General features: G+C 41.6%; 1 protein-coding gene across 1 annotated transcript in view; it reads left to right on the forward strand.

Annotated features, from left to right (window-relative positions):
• LOC311173690 (proprotein convertase subtilisin/kexin type 5-like) overlaps positions 1 to 21,213 on the forward strand; it is a gene marked incomplete at both ends in the record, with an annotated part of 47,373 nt that extends 26,160 nt beyond the window's left edge. The window contains 5 exons of the mRNA XM_084237785.1: positions 2,650 to 2,918; positions 4,967 to 5,184; positions 15,597 to 15,697; positions 17,822 to 18,008; positions 20,807 to 21,213. Of these exons, the coding sequence (XP_084093911.1) occupies positions 2,650 to 2,918; positions 4,967 to 5,184; positions 15,597 to 15,697; positions 17,822 to 18,008; positions 20,807 to 21,213 (1,182 nt within the window). The remainder of the gene's footprint in view (positions 1 to 2,649; positions 2,919 to 4,966; positions 5,185 to 15,596; positions 15,698 to 17,821; positions 18,009 to 20,806) is intronic.
• Positions 21,214 to 21,427: the final 214 nt, after the last annotated feature.

Raw genomic sequence — 21,427 nt, forward strand, 5'->3', positions numbered from 1 at the left:
ACTAGATAATTCCTCCAATGGTTTTGAAAAATTGAATAATTACCCTCTCTACCCCTACCCACCAAAAAAAGTCCACACTCTAAAACCTAGACTTTACATGGCAAAAAAAGATTTTGCAAATGTGATAAATTAGTGGCCTTACAATTCCACTCCTAGGGATCTACCCAAAGGACACAAAAACATTGATCCAAAAGAACTCCTGTACCCCTATGTTTATTGCAGCACTATTTACGATAGGTAAAAGCTGGAAACAACCCAAATGCCCAAAAATAGATGACTGGATCAAGAAGATGTGGTACATATACACCATGGAATATTACTCAGCAATCAAAAAAGATAAACTCATGTCATTCGCAGCAACATGGATGGAGCTAGAAGGAATTATGCTCAGTGAAATAAGCCAGAGGGAAAAAGAAAAATATCAGATGGTTTCACTTACAGCAGGAACATAGGGGAACCAGATAAGACATCAGTGTAAAAAAAATAACAGTACAAAACACAACAAAGCAAAAACAGACAGTTATAAATCAGAGACATACTGCAGGGGAGGAGGAGGTAGAAGGGTGAGAGGGAGGGAGGGAGGGGCACAGGGGACTGAGATGATGGTGCACAGGTGCCTTGGGGAAGGAAACTTTATGGGGACTATACCTAGGGGGTGGGGGGAAGCAAATATTGTTTAAAAATAAACAATGATGTAAAAAATAAAATAAAATAAATTAATGGCCTTAATATGGGAGGATTATCCTGGATTATGAGGGAGGCAAGAAGCAGAGTTAGTAACAGAAGGCTGTGTGATGCCAGAAGCAGGAACAGAGAGAAGATGTCTCTGTTCTGGCTTTAAAGCTGGAGGAGATGACGACAGGCAAAGAAACATTTTCTAACCCAGAGTCTCTAAAAGGAACACTAAGGAACCTTGTGGACTTCTAACCTCCAGAATTAAACGATAATAAGTTTGTATTGTTTTAAGTGACTGAGTTTGTGGAAATCTGTTGCAGAAGCAATAGGAAACTCATACAGAGGTGTTTCATCCTTAAGAGATTAAGGCTTTGATCCAGCAATTCCACTCCTAGGTATTTACCCAAAGGACACAGAAACATCAATTCCAAAGAGCACCTGCACCCCTATGTTTATAGCAGCACTGTTTACAATAGCTAAGCTTTGGAAACAACCCAAATGCCCAAAAATAGATGACTGGATCAAGAAGATGTGGTACATATATACCATGGAATATTACTCAGCATTCAAAAAAGATAAACACATGCAATTTGCAGCAACATGGATGGCGCTGGAAGGGATCATGCTCAGCGAAATAAGCCAAAAAGAAAAAGAAAAATACCGGATGGTCTCACTCATAGCAGGAATCTAGAAAACTTAAATAAGGGACCAGGAAAATGAATAACTATAAGAAAGTGAAAATCAAAATCAACAAAAACTATGAAACAGAGACACTCTATGGAGAGTGGGGGGTGGGGAGGGGAGGGATTGGGGTCAAAATAAGGGGGTTGTAATTGTATGGGGAATATAAAAATAAAATTTATTAAAAAAAAAAAAGACTGCTTGAAACCAGCAGAAGGCTCCCCGCAGAGAACAAAAAAAAAAAAAAAAAAAAAAAGAGAGAGAGCGAGTAAGGCTTCCCCCTAGTTAACCAGATACCTCTGCTGGACAATAAACCATCATCAAAATCCATCTTTAGCAAAATAGCCATGAAAAAACATTTACGGGAGACCTAGGGTATTATGCTAAGTGCTGGAAAATCAGATGCCCTGCTTCAAGTACCTTAATTTCCCAGCAGAGTTTGACTTCACAGCACCTTCTCAGTAGCTATAAGCCAAGCTTAAGGCAGCCTGGGGTAATAGACACAAACTGGCTTCTGGTCTCACATTTACTAGCAGCTCACGCTGATAACACAGGGCAGCCAGACTTCCTTCCTATGAGGTTAAGCAGAAGCTAAGCTGCAAAGCTAGAAGATCTGATTTTTTAAAAAAAATTTCTAGTTAACCCACCCACACCTTCTACCCCTCAATGTCAAAGAAGAAAAGGAAAGAATCAGTGACTCCACTGGGGTTGATGGAGGAACTGTCATGACGTGGGGTGGAATTACTAGAATCCAACTCTTCGCACTGTAAAAGGCAGAAGGTTTAGGGTTTTAGTTTAATTTTTAAATCCATGAGCTAAACAGACTGTCCACTAAACTTTCTATCTTGCTTTATATCTGTGCTCATGCAACACAGAAATTGAACATTTCAATTTATTTCATTTTAATTCATCTAAATATCAAGAATCTCACTGTGCAGACAGCACAACAGATCTTACATTGGAGGGAGCACAGTCAAGGCTAGAAATAGAAAGTTGAAGTGGCAGGGATACATCATGTTGGCCCTGAACATTTTGCTTTCTTCTGTGAAGCCTTGACCTGTGCTACCCCAATCCCTGCCTTTAATGTTCTTCCATCTGCTGGGGACCCCTACACTTCCTCCAGCTCATTTTGACATACTTTGATTTCTATGCAGCCCATACCTCCAGTCTCCTCTGACCTCTGCTTTCTCTCCACTGCTAAGTTCTGATGGTCAATTCTATTTCCTGAACATTCATCTCAACTCCCAAGAATGTCCACCAGCCCATGGGGACACTGTCTCATTCCTCCTGTAGCCTGTCCTCAAAGGGCACAATGGGGAGCCTACAGGGGAGGTCTGGGAGACATGTATCATACTTGATGCCAAGACAGACTCTCTTCCTCCCCTGGCAGAAACAACCTGTGTGAAGGAATGCCCTGAGGGCTACTATAAGGACAGGCTCCAGTGTATCCCCTGCCACGGTTCTTGTAAGACATGTGAAGGACGACACAGCATGCAATGCCTCTCCTGCCAACCAGGCTGGTTCCAGCTGGGAAAGGAGTGCCTGCCCCAGTGCAGGGAAGGGTGAGATGCTCGATACCCCTTTTTTCCCTCATTTAATCCCCAAACCACACCAGCTATCACTATTAGCAAACCCATTTTGCAGGTGAGGAAACAAAGTCTCAGAACACTTATATAACCAGATTGAAGTCTCACTGCTAGTGAGGAGCAAAGATGAGAGCTCAACAGTCTCTAAAGGGTTTCAGCCACTTCACAATAATGGAAGAGGAACCAAGAGTGACCCACTAAGATAATACAAAGGATCGCATTGTCACTGGCAGGCAAAACTTCACTCATAATTCAAAGGCTCAGCAATCCCAGGTCACAAACAACATGTTCTTCCCTGGAGACTTCCAAGAACATGAACATAGGCTCTTTCTCTCTGTGTTAGGATTTGTTCTAATCAGATTTCATACATAGGTCTAAGCAATATATGTGAAGCATTGATTTAACAAATGGGGCAATTTCAGTCAAATGTCTCCATTTATATCTCGTTAGCTCTCCAACCTGCCTTGCCTCCATAAATGTACAAATGGAAGGTTTAGTTACCATAAGCAACCTGGATATACAGATGTATCCTTGTAAAAGCATTTCACAGATAAAACCTATTATTTCTTTTTTTACTAGGAAAAACTGTTTTTATGAGATGGCTGGTCAGCAGTACAGATAGAGGAGGATTTGACTTGGTCATTCTTCCCTCTACCCATGCCCAAGTCATGCCACGAAAAGAGAAAAAGTAATTGCATGCCTGTTGCTAACTCTCCCTTCCCAATTAGTAGTCTAAGGCACAAAGAGTTTCCAGAGACTCTAATCTTGGACATTCCCCAGATTCCTTCATCCAGGGTCATACATCTCTTTTCTTCACTTCTGTAGCAATGATTGCTGGTATCACTCATTTTAGTGCCACGCATGCCATAGTAGCCACGGTGCTAGCTTTCGACAAGTTAGTAAAACTGAAATAAATTTTAAAAAGTCTAAGGGGTCAATAGATTTGCAACAGAGAAATAAAAGGCAAGCCTTCAGGTTTCTCGTGTAGCTTCCATGTGTGAGGGTCCAGAGATCCTTCACTTTCTTCTATGGTACTTGAAACTGTTTCATTTACCTTCAAATTAATGCTCTGCTCTGTTACAGTGGAATTTAATGGGTAAGCCCAACGATATCCCCCACTCCACTTGCTGGTTCACCTTAAGTTGTCTAACATCTGTAAACTCGTCAGGTTGGACGATCGGTTACAAAATTCATAATTATCATTAATGTCGATTGTTACATCTAATGTGCCAGGTACTTTTCTACAACATTCTAAGTAATAATTTGCTTGATTTTAGGCACTAACACTGGCGCCATCGTACAAATGAGAAATCTGAGATACAGATATGTGACTTGCCCAAGGTCACACAGTTCATATGTGTGTGGATGGATTTTTGACTCCATGCAGATTTGTTCCGGGGGGCAAGCTCCTAATAAGCTCTGTTCTAGTGTCTCATTTTTAGCTTCAATATGATGAAATACTGTTCATGAATCTCTAACATACTGTCAGGCATATAGTAGAGACTTAACGAGTGGTGATTATTGCTGCTCAATCTCCAAATATCTTTTCAAAAAGAGGCCACATCTGTTATTATGTAAAAGTCAACATCAACTCATGTCACCACCTATTTCAAGATGTTTCTATTTTGAGAAATTAAGAGAACTGCTCAGGGGTACATTTTAAATGTTTTCTATCCCTGTTCCCATTCAACACAACTCAAAACTTGTGTGAACATGCAGAAATAAGCAGAAGGCAAAGGCAGTGAGCAATTAGAGTGTTGCTACCCTGTGAGTTACATTCATACCAGGTCACGCGTGTTATCAAACTTTATCCTCACAAGCAACAAGGGATTGCAATTCGCAATTTACAGAAAACAGAGCATCACTAGAATAATTAGTTTAACTAGCAAAGAACCTGATGAGTAAAGAGTATAAGGATTCCCAACTTATCAGTGAACACTGTGAGACTAACCAAGGTTTCCCCGCACACCCAACTTAGGAGCAAAGCTTAGTATTCACTCTTTACTTCCCCCCACTGATTCCAGATATTACGCAGAAAACTCCACCGGGCGGTGCGAGAGGTGCGACAAGACCTGCAAGACATGCCGGGGTCCGAGGCCCACAGATTGCCTGTCCTGTGATCCATTTTTCTTCCTGCTCCGCTCCCAGGGAGAGTGTCATCCCACCTGCCCAGAGCATTACTATGCAGACCAAGAAACGCAGGCATGTGAGAGATGCCACCCGTTCTGTGACAAATGCAAAGGTGAGGTGTCCTTCCTGCTCGGCCGCTCTCTAGTCACTCCTCTCACTTGGCAAGCCCGTTGGCAATGCAGCATCAGCGCCCTCTGTTTTCTCAGCTTCTACATTTGTCCTCTATCCTGAGCTGCCCCTGTCCATCCTCAGCTGCCCTATATTGCACGGCTGCCCCTCAGGTCTCCCATCCTTCAAACCCAACTAGAATATCTCTAATTGGAAGCCTCAAATTTGAAATGTAGCTGCACTATTCTCCAGTCTTCCTCACTCCATTCCTAGACCACTTTTTCCTGTGTTGCCCATCTTGGTGAATAGCTCCCCCAAGTAGCCAGTGGCCTGAGACACTAACCAGGACATTACCCTCCACCCCGCTCTCAACTCCCAACATTCAATTTGTCCTCGAGTCTTGTCAAATCTACCTTTAAAAAAACAAAAAACAAAAACAAAAACAAAATCTACCCTTAGACATCTGCTAAATGCACCCTCCCCTCCTGGTATCTTAGTCTCACTGTCTGTGTTTCGACTCATCTTTCCTTGCCTGAATTATTCACCAGTTTCTTAATTGGTCTCCTGCCTCCAGTATTAGCGCTAGCTAACTGTCGAGGCAGGGAGGGACGGAGCACAGGATCTCTATGACCCAAACAGACAGGGAAAGGAGAGGCCTGCAGCCCTCTGTGGCTTTTTCAGGCTTTAACTGAGTTTACCGGGTACACGGCAGGCAGGGGTGCTGGGGGGCCGGGATGCTAGCAGGCCTCCCAGCCCCTAGAGAATCTTCACTCTTTCTGGGCTCTCTGGTGTTCTCTCGTGGCCTCTGCTTCCTGCTGTTCCGTTCCTCTAGCATCCCATGACATCACCCTTATGAGCCTCGTTTCAGCCCAGGTGTACCCACCTACATAGGCCCACACCCCACTCCAGGTGCCCGCCATCAGGCATGCGTTCAGGACCGCAGGGATCCATCATCAACCCTAATGGCGGGAGAGCAGAAAAGCCTGACAATAATTCACCCAACAATAACCAACCACTTCTCTACTATGTTCCCAGACTGATACATGATACATATTATAAACACCTCCTCTGCTTAAAAGTGACTCTCCATTCATTTTTTGGATAAAATCTTAAACCAGCAGCCTTGCATATCATGCTCTTAAAGTGGCACTCTCCCCTTATCTCCAACCACATCTCCCCCCAATTCTCTAATTCAGGAATAATTAGTAACTGAACACCTGAGCCACCCTTGCCCCGTTTCCCTCTAGTACATTCTCTCCAGCCTGCTTAGCCTGGCTATTCTGTCTGATTCATTAGAATCAGCATCTCCTCTAGAAATCCTTCTCTGACCACCCCCCCTTCTGTGTTCCCTTGTACTCTGCATTCACTCCTTCATTATTTACTTAACAAACATTTACCCAGCAGATGCTCCAAACAATGTCCACACAACTGTGGACGCGACAGAGGGCAAATTTTGTAATTCTTTGGTCTCAGTCTCCTCTAGACTGAGTTCCTCAAAAGGTAAAAATAATGTCTTACCTTTGTGAGTTGCCTCAAGGCCACCTCAGGGCAGATGGTGGCTGGGAGGCTTCGCCTGGGTCTTTGGGGACCCAGTGCACTTGGGCAGGCACAGCAGTGGCCTAGGATGCAGGTGGAGACCCACCAGGACAGTGGCTACCATAGTTCACCACACATCTGAGGCAACAGAGCTGTCCCCTTCCTGCAGTCTCTGCCTGAAGTCCATGACAAAGGTGACCATGAGCCAGCCCTCCAACAGAGGAAACTGTCCAGGATGTTCATACCCAACTGGGAGGTAGTGGAAGAGCTCACAAGCCTGGTGCACAATCACCGGTTCTCCACCCTGGAATTTCCAAGAGCACCTTGGTCTTAGAAAAGTCTGGTGCAGACTTCCCTGCCCTTCCTCCACTGCAAGAACACTAAGCCCAGAAGTTTTCCCAACGGCATCAATGTGCACGCAGCAGCGTTCAAAATCAATTTTCCCGGCTGCGGCGGCTTCCTTCCACAATTTGACAAGAATTTGAACAAAACAACTGCACAGAAAGAAGCCAGACACAATTCCTCTGGAGAAGCTGCCCCACAAACGCCAAGGGAAGGAGTTACTCAAAGAAGCCCCGCAAGGTTCTCAACAATGCATATGAGAAGTTTTGGCTAAATGCAGAAGATGGAGATCCCCGTGCTGGGCCATACCTGGAGGAGATGACACGGAACATCCACGCCTTCAATTTCAGGGATCACTTGAACATGGAAGCCTAGGTGCGTCTGGTAGAACACTGGCTTCACTCTAGCTCCGAGGGTCTGATCCTGGATGAAGCTTAAGCACAAAGGGGCGCACCATGGGGCTGCAAAGTGGAGGTTTCTTTTGATTCCACCAACCAATTGAGCGATGCCTCATTAAGGAGGCAGCTTGAGAGGCAGATACTTAAGAGGCTGGATCAACAAAAAGGGCGTGATGGAGGGGCAGGAAGCACCTGAGGGAAAGGCAGAAAACAAAGGGAAAGAAACAGAAAGAACTAGAAAATCAGAGTGAGAAAAAGAGAGAAGCTTCTCAAGCAGGATCTTGAATTCTACTGGAATCAGACAAAGCTCCAGAAGCTACATGCAAAAAAGCAGAAACAGCTACAGAGGGAAAAATAAACTAAAGAGTAATACTAGTGTGAGCTCAGGCCTGTCCATCAGGCTAACTGCAGAGCAGCTGGGAAGAGCCACACTGTGGAGTCAGGTGTGGTCACTCTAGTTCGTCAGCCTGCTGCAGGCCGCATGCTCTGTGCCACTGCGTGTGCGTCTTTGAACACTGAGTCACTGTCACAACCTCCCCTTTCCTTGGATGGCTGTGCCCAAACCTAAAATATGTGTGTGTGTGTGTGTGTCTGTGTGTGTGTCTTAATACGGGGGCTGGGAGTAGAGGCAGTGGGAGAACAGGACTTTAGGAAAATGCTCAGTAAACAACTTTCTGTTTTGAGAGAAACACTCAGTAACATAAACATTAAAATTACTCTCAGGCACAAGCCCTTGATCTAGTGGACAATGAGCTAACCTGGAGCACTCAGGTGCTACTGCTACCCGCCCTGATCTTCTTTTATGCATCTCACAGCCTGGAGCGTCAGCACTCTGCATGGAAATACAATGCAAGCCGTACAAGTAACTTTAAGCTTTTTAGTAGTCACATTAAAAAGTAAAAATGGATGGGTAAAATTAACTTTAATATTTTTTATTTGGCTACTGTATCCAAAATGTTGACATTAATCAACATAATCAACATTTACATTTTGTTCATACTGTCTTTGAGATCTGATGTTTATTTTACATGGACTGCGCAATTCGAGTTGCTCAGTAGCCACATGTGGCTTGTGGCCAAGGCACTGGAGGGTATATTTCTAATATAGAACAATGGTTTCCAACCTTTGAAAGAATAAATTTTCAAACACACTGCATTTAAGTAATCAATGATGTTGTGGCAATTTCCCAGAGAAATCAGGTGGCACTCAGAGAAGTAGAGAGAGAGATTTAATTACCACGCAGGCAGGCTCAGTGAGATAGCTCCCAAAAGGCTGAGCACCCAAGTGCAAAAATGGCAGGGTTTTATACAGTTTGCATAAGGAAACTTGCTAGCCCATCCATCATAGCATAAGCATTCTCTATTGTTCAGGAAGGTGGTCAAGGTAGCCATGGCTACCGCTAAGGACAGGCAGTGCAGTACACCCAGCAACTTCTCTGCTCCAGCAAGCAGTAGAATCAAAGCAGCAGACTCCCCCAAGCAGCAGACTTGGGAAACTTCCTGCTTCAATGTGTTCTCTTTTTTTTTTTTTTTTCCATTCCAGAGGCTCATATAGTTGGCACTGAAAACTTCTAATCAGAATAAGACAACAGATGAGAGAACACCTTGAATTGGGGGGGGTGGGAAGGTGGTGGAAAGTTGGCATTGTTGTTAACCGTATCATGGCAAATGTTGAATTTTTGTTGGCTTTTTGTTTTGAAAAGTTGAAGGTATCCCTGATTACTACATTCCTAGCTGTGTGGCACTTTAATTCCAATTGGATTGCCAGGTAAAACATAGCAGGTCCTAAAGTAAAACTGTTTTGTTCAACGTTGTTTCATATAATTTTTTTAAAAAGATTTATTTATACAAGCACTGGGTACAGTCAGAAGTGCGGGAGGGTGAGAGAATTCACCAGAGCCCGAGGGGAGAGCAGAGCAGGCAGACTGACGAAGTACACTGCTGAGGGGAGCAGTGGGCTGCAGGAGAGGTCTACGGGCCATGTGGGACCCTCAACCGGTGGCCCAGGATCAAACCGGCACTACAGAGTCTGCTGGCAACTTCGCAACCCAGCGCTCAACTGCTGCGCCACCAGGGAGGCCCTCATAAAATGTTGATGAAGAAAAAAAAAATCAGTTCTCTGCCAGGGCCATTGTCTGTGTGGATTTTTGCACTGTGTGGACTGTTTGCACATTCTCCCCATGTCTGCATGGGTTTTCTCCAGTACTCTGATTCCTTCCAAATCCCATAGCTGTGCACAGTAAAGGTTCAGTGCCATGTCTAAATTGTCCCAGTCTGAGAGAGAGAGTGTGTGTGTGTGTGTGTGTATGTCTGTGAGAGAGAGAGAGAGACAGAGAGAGATGCACCCTGGGATAAGTGGGTGTCCTTTCCAGGTTTGGTTCCTGCCTTGTGTCCTCAGTTGTGGGAATGAATCCGTGATCCACAACCCTGATAGGAAAAAGTGGGTTGGAGGATGAATGAATACAAATTATTGTTTCAAGTTTTTGAATCTTTATTTTGAAATTTGGTGAAATTTTTGTGTCCAGAAATGTGCCTTAGGAAATAAATTCTTGCTTATATCAATTAGCCTATGATAAAATTGGCTTCATTATGCATTTCACTTAAAGTCTCAGATTAAACATGAGAACTTACTGGACTGTATTTTGTTAAACGTGAGAACTTACTGTACTCTATTTTGATTTGCTAGATCTGCTAACCCTAAGTCCTAGCACAGTACAGCGGGTTTGCTGAAATGGGGACACTTGGTATCTAATGAAGACACAGAAACCATCTTTAGGAAACATAATGACTCGATGTCAGTCAATCAAAACAACACAACACCAGTTTTTAAAGATTTTTCATTTGGGAAGTGTAGTAATTATTATTAATGCTGTAAGAGGAATTTGAAAAACGATAATTTTCTGTAATTGGGTTTGAGATTTCCTGGGTAGATTATGGATGATTATTTTGAGCATCTCCAGTCTCAAAAGTTCAACACATCCAGACAGTGGAATACTATTCAGTGCTAATAGAGATGAGCTGTCAACCCAAGAAAAGACATGGAGGAAACTTAAATGCATACTACTAAGTTAACGAAACCAATCTGAAAAGGTCATATACTGCATGGTTTCAATAAGACATTCTAGAAAGGCAAAACTATGGAGATAGTAAAGAATGATGGTGAGACAGCGAGTACAGAAGAACAGATAGAACAGAAAGGATTTTTAGAGCAATGAATACTCAATTATATATTGTAACTGTTAACCACCAAACTGGATCTTTTCACTCACTCCCAGAAAGCCAAATTCCAAATCATGAGAAATACTTTTACATGAAGGAGTTTATTCAAGATGGCCATTGAGTGAGTTGGCAGGATAAGCACCCCCAAAACTCCAGCTCCCCAAATGACAGGAAAACTGGGATTTTGTAAGGGGCAAAGTCATGTGAGGCAAGTGCAGGGCTTCTCATTACCAGATCCAAGGAGGTGCCAAGCAGTCTACGCAATAGGAGTCAGATGTTTGACTTTCCCAGCAGGTGGATATTTACTAGGCATCAGCTGAAGGTTTGTTTCTGATGGGAAACAAACTATCAGCCCCGGAGCAACACAGAGAAATTTTTTAGGAATGTAGCACAATTAGTTTTCCAAGTTTCCAGGAATATAGGTGGAACCAGTTAATAGTTAATCATGAGGAGAAAACAGGGGGCACAATTCAGCAAATTAAAAGTTAATTCTGCTTATTCCTAAATTTTTTAGTCTAGGGCAGTTTTTTATTACAAAATGCAGGGGATCAGGATATATAACAATGGCTGTATAGTGTTATATCTTTGTCCCAACCCATAAAATATATAATACCAAGATGAACCCTAAGGGAAACTATGGGTTTTGGGTGATTATGACGTGTCAATATAAGTTCATCCAATGTAAAAAAAAAAAATTACTGTGAATGTTGATGATAATGAGGGAGGCTATGCCTGGGGCAAGGAGGTAGCTCCTCCTAATGTGAACCTTAAACTGCTCTAAAATAACTGCTCAAAAATAATGAAGTCTTCCAAAAATATTTTAGCAACACAGTCTCCCAGAGATTTTGTCTTAGGACTGTGGGCATATTTGGGTGAATGTTGACACCATCCTGGGTGTTGGTGTCTCCCCATCCTGTATTTGACTTGAATCCCAAAAGTACCTTTTGAAACTTTTTATCTTTGATACTCACTTCTTCTGCTGTCCTTTCTTCACCATTCTTTACATATCCCTTGATGGGTGATGAATCTTTTTGATATCTCCACATTTTGCATTATGTAAATGAAAAAAATCAAGAATTTCTCTTGGGTTATAAACTAAGTTGAGGAAAAGGGAGGATAAATTCCTCCTTCTTAGTTTTCATACTAAAATATAAGGATGCATGAAAGCTACAGGGACAACTTAGAAACCTCACATGTAATTTACCAACTAGATTGTATTTCATTCACATTTAATCACTCAGTAATTTTAAGATGCGTAAAGAAATACTAAAAGCATGGGACTAGGAGAACACACTAAGGCCTAATATATATCTTTGTGTGCAACTGGTTCCACTGTAATTAGCTCATTTCTTTCCTTCACATATTTAACTTTTTGTATATCCTCCTCACAAAATTGTTAGAAATCCAGGTGGGGTAACCAGAGCACCCTAAATCTCCTGCCTCCTTTTGTGTGGAATGACATTATGGGATAATCCCAGAAATTTGTGAATTTGATAAATTCATTGGTGAATTTATCCCATGGAGGTTAGTCCTAAGGAGAGCAGGTGAACTGTTTTAAATTTTAAAGATACGCCAAAGCTGTCTGTTAGTCCCCAGGCTGTTACAATACTTAGAAGTAATGGGGCTCTCAGGTGTTAAAACGAAAACAATAGAAAACATTCTGGAAATTAACAAACTGCCTTTTGCAAGACTCTGTGTTTCTTAAGTATGGGGATTTTGCAATAAATGAGTTAGAAGATGTAAATGAAGTCACTGATTATTTGGGGGTAATTCCCTTGGGGGTTGTAGGATTTAGCTCTCAGCCATATTTCTGTTGGACTTCTGGACAATGCAGTCAACCTCAAGATTTTAAGCTAATCTTTTTACTGCCTTTTCTGATCATTTAGTATTTTCTACTCTTGATTTTTCTTAATTTAAAAAAAACATTCTTAGTATTTTAAAAATTGGAGTAAGGCTCCTAAGCTATATTTCAGGAAAATGTAGAGTAGGAAAAGGAAGGAAGTAGGGGAAAATTTATTCCTTCATCAGAGACCACAATTATGTTCTAAAACATGTAGGAAATTCTTCAGGAAGCTAGAGGTAAGATAAAAGTAAAATTGTGTTGAATTTATATCACTATAGGCAGTCCCCAGCCTAAGAAGCAGTCAGATAATAAAGGTTTATTCTCTAAGCTCTTGTTTAGAACTCAGATTCATTTTTCCATAGAAACATCATAAATGATTGAGCTCACAGATCAAACTTGAAAAGTTATACCTCAATAGCGAAGGTGAAGCACAGACTCATGTTTCTTGTTGAAGTTCAACAGACCACGCTTCATAATACTCTTCTGCTAGCAAGACTTATATCAAGTTCCACCCATAATACTAGGGCCTACCTAAGAGAATAAAATAGAGTTCAGGTCTCTTCTTTCCAAACTCTTTTCAGAAGTTACCCCTTGCTATCTGCATTGAAGGAAAAGCAGGATCAGTCATTTTTTTACTTTTTTTTTAAAGATTTATTTATTTATGCATACAAGAGCTGGGGTACAGGTCAGAATTGTGGCGGGTGAGAGGATTCACCAGAGAAAGAGTAGGGAACAGAACAGGTAGATTGACTGAAATACACTGCTGAGGGGAGTAGTGGGTGAGGCAGGAAAGGTCTGCTGCACCATATGAGTTGCTCCCTGGTCGGCCAGGAATCGAACTCATGCTGCAGAGGCTGCAGACAGCATCATAGGTTGTATCTTAACCCCTTGCACCACCAGGGAGGCTCCCATTTTTTGATTTCTGACTTAGGAATAAGGGTTATTACCTCCAGAGGAAAAGAGACCCTGTAGATTCAGAGCTTCTCTAGTAATGGCTCATGTGTAAGGTAAATAAAATGATAGAGCTCTGTGAGTTAACAAACTTGAATTTGAATCTTAGCTCAACCATTACCCATGTAACCTTGAATGAGTGACTTTACATGTCTAGGCCTAAGTTTTCACATATTTAAAAAATAATAAGTTGCTTCCTGCCTGTGGATGCCACCAAGGAAGCATCACAAAAGTCTCCTGTCACTACCATCATGTCTAAAATCAGAATCTCCCAAGAAGCCAGGATAACTGGAAGTTCTTTGAGCTTTGAAACAAGCAGTGAGAACCCATTTAGAGCAATGAGAAATACTCACAGGCTGTGTGGTAATGAGAGATCTGAACACCCCAGTGAGCCAGAGGCTTTGGGTTTGTCACTTATGCACCACAGAGGAGGCAAATGTCAGGCCACACAGGTGCATGGAAGAGTTGTGGACTCAAAGCAGGCCATGTCAAGAAAAGATTCTCAAACATTTGGTGCTCATTAACTGTGAAAAAGATTTTTTGGTGGCATCAAAGAAGACACTGAAGAACATCTCTGAGAGATTACTTTCAGCAGTATAGGAAAATGGAAATGGTTGAAATCATGCCTATTCAGGGCAGTGGCAAGATCTGAGGCTTTGCTTTTTTGACCTTTGATGATTGTGATTCTATAGACAAGATGGCCATTCAGAAATATCACACTGTGAGTCGCCACAACTGTAAAGTAAGGAAAGTTACCTAGGTAAGAGATGGTCAGTGTTTCATCCACCCAAAGATGACAAAGTGGTTCTGTAAACTTTGTTGGTGTTTGTGGAGGTGGTGTTGGTGGGAATGACAACCTTGATGTGCAGGAAACTTCAGAGGTTGAGGTGGCTTTGGTGGCAACTATAGTAGTGGATGTGGTAGCAGTGGGAATGGCTACAATGGACATGATAATGATGGAAGCAAATTGGAGGTGGTAGAAGCTATGCAACTATCAATCTTCAAGTTTTGGACCCATGAAAGAAGGAAACTTTGGAGGCAGAAGCTCTGGCCCCTGTGGTGGTAGAGGCCAATACCTGCCAAGCCACAAAACCAAGGTGGCTGTGGTGACTCCAGCAGCTGCTGTAGCAAAAGGTTTTAATTAACCTTTAGAAAAGAAAACAAAGATGAGCAGCAAAGGAGTGTCTCTCTCTCTATCTCTCTCTCTCTCTCTCTGCCAGAGAAGTGACAGGGAAGCTACAGATTACAACAGATTTCTGAACTCAGCCAAACACAGTGGGCTCGCTGCTACAAAACTGATATGTTTTAGACAATACTCATATGCATGAGCAAAAAACTCAAGGGCTATATTTGTGACAAAGAGTGTAACAGGTTATTTTAGTTCTGTTCTGTTTCTGTTCTGTGACCCGCCGCCGGCGGGTCCCACATGGCATGCAGATTTCTCCTGCCGCGCCCGCTTCTCCCCTCAGCATCGTACTTGGGTCCTTCTGCCTGTTCTGCTCCCCGCGCTGGCTCTGGTGAATTCTCTCACCCTCCTGCGCTGCTGACTGTACCCAATGCTTGTATAAATAAATAAATATGTGTAAGTAAATAGAATGTCAAATTTGAGTTTATAGCTTTCAAGTGAATTTCAAAGGACTCTATCACTATCACCACCATCCTCCCCAAAATTAAGAATCTATGGATAAAATAATCTGTTAAATTCCTTTAGCCCTAGCATTTTTAGTTCAGTGTGGTTTTCTCAATTAGGAACTGCCTAATCATGATTTACTAACCAACTGAGTATTGGGGCCCTTCAAATAAATTAATATTGTCCTTTGCTATTATACTAGTTAAGCAATCAGCAGAATAGAAATAAAGTTTTTATAACATTTCTACATGATTTCTCATCCTCTGAAAATTTCTCCTCTAGCTGTAATAAAAGATTTGTCATCTCCCAGTCCTCAATTCCAAACTGATAGTTTACATTTCTAGGTCTTCAATTAGTGTTTTGTAAACTTTGTCCACCCACTATGTCCTCAATTAATTCACTCTTCTACTTACTTGACATGTCCTTGCCCTTCAGTGTTTTCGAACCAAGATAGAGGTCACTCTAATAAATTAGAATCTTTTTTTTTTTTTCTTTCAGGAAAAGGAGCATTGAACTGCCTATCTTGTGCGTGGAACTACCACCTGAAGGGAGGAATCTGCTCTTCGGACTGTCATGCAGGGAAATACAGAGTGGGAAAGGTACTGAGGGTTGGTGTTGGGTGCCTTTCCCCAGAGGGACATGAGCTACTTTCTGGGTGGCATCCTGGGCAAAGTCAACTAGTTCTAAAAATTCCTACATTCACTACAGATCAGATTTAATTTTTTAATATCATCTATCAGTGCATCATGAAACAATGGTACTATCTACCTATAGCCTTAATTTCAGTCAAAGTAACTCAGAATATCTAAGATAGATAGTGTGGAAATTAAATAAATTAGGCCTCAGAATTAACACTATATTCTTGATTTAGAAGTTTCAGATCTACATGGGAAAATGATGTTAGACATAAGAAGTATCTTCTTCTAGCCCTCTGCTGTCAAACTTGAAATATCCTATGTTGATCTTTTATTTCCTGCACCCTTTTACTGTGTATTAAGAGAGATATATTTTTCATTTGCTTGGATTTTCTGAGTCTCATTAATTTCTTTATTTTTTATTTTTTAAAAGATTTACTTATTTATACAAGAGCTGGGGTACAGGCCAGAGGTGTGGGAGATTCACCAGAGACAGAGTGGGGAGCAGAACAGGCAGACAGAAACAGAAAACACTGCTGAGGGGAGCAGCAGGAGAGACAGGAGAGGGCTGCCGCACCATGTGGGTATCTCCCTGGCCGGCCAGGAATTGAACTGGCCCTGCAGAGGCTGCGGACAGCTTCACAGTGCGGCACTCAACCCGCTGCACCACCAGGGAGGCCCCATTAATTTCTTTTTTTTTTCTTTTTTTTTTTTAATAGCTTTTGAGGAACAACTATTTTTAAAAAAAGATTTATTTATTTATGCATGCAAGATCTGGGGTATAGGCCAGAGATGTGGGGGTAAGGGTGAGAGGATTTACCAAACACAGAGTGGGGAACAGAACAGGTAAACTAACCAAAGTACACTGCTGAGGGAGCAGCAGGAAAGCCAGGATAGGTCTGCTGCGCCATGGGTTGACCCCTGGCCAGGCGGGGATTGAACTCGTGCTGCAGTGGCTGCAGACAGCTTCATAGGTTGTGGCTCAACCCCTTGCACCACCAGGCAGGCCACCCATTAATTTCTTAATTGTGCTTCCAAACTTAAGAAATTAAGTATCTCCATGGGAAAATTGACACTGGCCAGCATATTCAGTTCTGAGCTCTCTTTATATTCTGACAACTAGCTCTAGTTACACTTTAGATAGAGTGAGGTTCAGAGAGATCAAAGAGTTTGCTAAAGATCAGATAGTAATAAGTAACAAAGTTGGAATTGAACCCATCCTAATCCAGGATTAGATGAGACAGCACTAGCTAAAAGCATGTCATAGTGATCAAAAAGGCAATTCCCATTTATTCTTTTTATATTATATCATCTTTCAAAAGTCAGAAGTGAAGTAGGGAGGTATTTTTCCTCATCTATTTTCCAGCAACAGTAAAGGTTGGGAGGTGGGATGAGACCACTTCCTCTTTGACTTTTTCCATTGAGATTTAACTGCTTTAGTGAAAATCACAAATTACATTATTCTAAGGCAGTGCGATGAGAAGCTAAAAACACAGAAAAGCCAAATCGATGATATAATTGAGTGAGGATGATAGATAAAACAAAACCTCAGTGCATGCTTGATGAAAAGTAGGGAATGATATTTCACCCATGTAAGTTGTGACATACAGCAAGTGCTGGAGACTGTATCAAATAGATCACAAGAATGCACAGCAACATTTGCTACATATAATGAATCCAGAGTTGAAAATTCATCTAGCTATTAAAGAGAAATTAGGACTAGATTTACATATAAAATATCCCAATTTTGATATGTGGGTAATAAATTGAAATTTTTTAAGATATGAAGGTCCATATCATATAGACCAGATAAAGCTTACACTTGACCATCTCAGCACCTGAGCTGTCCTGAGTACCATCATTACTAGCAGATGTCAGAGGAAAAGGCCCACCAATGATTCTATCCACGAGCAAGCAGTTAGTTCTATCTTTCTTCCTGCACAGTTAGAATGAACTCAGAACAAACCAGCTTTCTGCTGTCCCCCACTTGCTTCCCCCCATTATGGAGTTAAGATGGAACTCCCATCTGAGAGTTCCAGGGTTTGTTAATCCCTGATTCAGAAGGAATTTCCTGATTGTTCTTAACAGGGGGACAAATTTAACTGTGAACAATGCCACAAAAGTTGCACAGAATGCAAGGGACCTGGTGCCAACAACTGCACTGTGTGCCCTGCCCCCCTGTTGCTGCACATGGATGATAGCCGCTGCCTACACTGCTGCAATTCCTCGGATCCCAGAGATACCCAGGAGTGCTGTGACTGCCAAAAAAGGACAGGTGAGAGCAGAGGAAGAGAAGCCTCAAGAAAACAGACATGTCCTCAGGAAGTTAATGGGAGCCATGGGGGCGAGGAGGCTGGGAAGTTCCAGAAAAGCAATATAGCTACTCTTTAATTGAATCCCTGCTAGGCATCCAGTACCTCATCTTCATGCTCATCATCTCATTCCAAAAGTAGATATTATTAATCCTATTTTACAAATGCGTGGACTGAGACTCAAAGGGATTGATTAGCATGCCCAGGTCCACATCAATGTTAAGAGTCTCACCTGGAATTTGAATATTGGCCCTTTGGACTGCAAAGTCCACATTCCTTCCACTGTAGCCTCTAAAATTAGAGCTTAAGGAGGTCTAGAATTTCATCTTTATACATTTACTTTCTTTCTTTTTTAACTCTTCCTTCCTGGGAAAAAAAGGAGAAAAATCAACTATAAAGGAAACTGATGCTAATATTATCTTGAAGCTGTTGAAGAATCATTCTGAAGACGATGAAATCTATACCTCTCAGAGATTTAATGCATTTAGAAATGAAATTTCTCTGAAGGCAAAAAAGAAACAAAACCACCTCTTCCAATTCCTAGTCCCCCAATGTCTCCCAATCACCCCTAACCCCATCCATATGAGTATTTGGTCAATGAGTTCAAACTTAGATCTCAAGTGAGTGATTGCTTCTAAAAAGAAATTGTATTCCTAAAACATATTCTCTAATCCAAAAGATCATTTCCTTAGGATTCAGATGTTTCATTGTCTGACAGAAAAAGATATCATATTTTTAGCAACCTGTCCACTTATAGATAAAGGAAACCCAAGGCCCATAACTGCTACTAGCCATTTATTTTTATTTTTTATCAGCCTTTTCTACTAAATTCTAAATAACATCTTTCCAACATCTAATTATTTTTCCTTCTTTCAGTTTTCCCACCTCAAGAGCAACTTCTTTCCCTAGCTCTTCAAATACATCCTCCTTTAGAGATTGACTATCTAATATTCATCTACATCTATCTAATAGCCATCATTATATTGATGGCTTTTAAAGGAAACTAAAAGTATGTGGGGTGTGCAGCTTAGTTTCCACCAGCCTGTTCCTACAAAGAATTATTTAGTCAACTTTCCTGAATTTTACATGACTTCTGAAGATCTACCCAGACCAACTCTGCAAAAGTCTACATACTCTTGATCACCTGCTCATTCTTCTCTGAGGTCCTCTGCCCCTTCAAAGAAACCAAATCACAGCAGTTGACCCTGACTCTGCAGATAGAGGACTGGGGACTAGAAAGACATTACTGCTTATTTAGACAATGGAGAGGTCTCATTGTTTCTCCTGTCTTGGGAAGCTCTCCCCCCTCTTCGTACCACACACGGATTGCTTATCCATCCCTCTGGTGGTATAACCTTTTCTCCAGGGAAAAATTCTGTGCTGATATTGTTAATGATGATAGCAATAATGATAATGCTGTTACTTCATAAGAGGAAATTCTGCTTTATGGGCAAAATCCCATGAGAAGGAAAGTTAAAATAAAATAGAAAACTTGTTTATCACTAAGGAAAAGAGAGAGCTATAGTGGTGATGAATCAGATATAATTGGCTAATATCTAATAAGCAAAAGTAATTGCCCCTAAAATATTTGGCAGCAGTTTTATATCCATTAAACTAGTGTGTGTAATGTTCCTAGAGTCTCTCATAAAAGAATTCTCTGGACAGACCCAGGTGGTTCAAAAAATACTTAGGGAAAATATACTGTGTATTTAAACTTGTACAAACGACATATAGCCTGCTAGCTTGTGTTCTTTTGCTCCAGTTATTTTATACTCCCTTTCAGACTCTGATTTGTGAGCTAAAGAATAGGAAAATAAATAAATCACCAAAATCATACTACCTGAGTAAATGAGTAAAATATAAGAAAAATAAGTTCATTGCTGAAATTACGCCTTAATCCTTTCTTCTGCGCTTCTGTCTTGCTTTTACTCTGTGTTCTCATTTAAGGCATCAAGACTAGTTAATAAATGATAGGGGGCAAAGCTCTCAATTTCAGAAATCTTAATTATAATTGAAGAAATTTAATTTACTGAACTTGGTAGTCAGAAATTAATGATTCCCTTCCTGCTAGATGAGAGCCACAGAACACCAAAAATAGTTGTCAGTATTTTGCCTTAATGTCTCCAGACATGGAGTTCAAGTTCTGATTACTTCACAATCTTTTACCCCTGACAATGTGACAACTCGCTTCTTTTCTCAGTTTCCTCAACTGTCGAGCAACAGATTGACCTAAGTCATTTTAAAGCCACACATAGCAATAAGAGTCAATGGTTTGATAAATAATCTGCTCCTCCCCTTGAATGAAACAATCATGTTGGACCAGGTTTAAAGGTAGCTCTGAGATGAGTCAGTCTTACAAAAAATGAGAGCTATATAGCATAAGTGGAACATGGCCTGGGATGGAAAATTTCTCTCAGGAAGGCAACTGAACAATCAGTTGGTAAGTTTGGGCAATATGCGACTGATTTATAGGTGTGGGATGAGGGAGAGGGCTGCTTCCCTTTGGATCTCAACTGACCCTCATCCTGGAAGGGTTTGTTGGTCTCCGCAGACCCAGACTGGGCTCCTCGTGTAGTACACACTGCCAATTCTGTAATGTGATGTGTCCTCAAAGAAAATCAAAGACTGTTCATCTACCAATTTAGATATGAAAGATAAAAGTAAACTTTTTGACCTCAGAATACCATAATTTTCCTCCTTCCATTTCTTCTCTCCCACCCTTCCCCCTCTCCCTTCTCCCTTTGGGGTTATATTCCAACAGATGAATGCTTCCTTCGAGAAAGTGAAACTGGGCCTGCTGCTGAGCATTTCAAGACAGCTCTGTTCATCACCTCCTCAGTCATACTGGCGCTTCTCTTAGGGGCAGCTGTGATAGTCTGGAGGAAATCTCGGGGCCGAGCCCCAGTAGCACAGAAGGGTGGCTATGAAAAGCTGGCTGATCCTAGCAGGTCTTACTCCTCCTATAAGAGCAGTCATCTCCAGAGCACCAGCTTTGAAGAAGCTCAGATGATGGAGTACAGAGACCGGGACGATGAGGATGAGGATGACGAGGATGATATTGTCTACATGGGCCAAGATGGCACAGTCTACCGGAAATTTAAGTATGGGCTGCTGGATGATGATGAAGTTGAGCTAGAATACGACGATGAGAGCTATTCCTACGAGTGAACAGAGGCAACAGAGGCCTCACCCCACTTCACTCACGGGATTGTGTGTGAGCATTAGTTTGGCATTTAATCCCCACACACCAGACTGATATGGGGGGGGTTGTTGTATTAATCTTTAAACCACCAGTCCAACTAGAGTATGTGAGAATACTGAAATATATTGTTCTTCTTTTGAATGACTAAACTCAATAAAACATAATTGTTCAACCATAATT

Source organism: Talpa europaea, assembly GCF_964194135.1.
Source record: "Talpa europaea genome assembly, chromosome: 7".
Classification (NCBI taxonomy): Eukaryota; Metazoa; Chordata; class Mammalia; order Eulipotyphla; family Talpidae; genus Talpa; species Talpa europaea.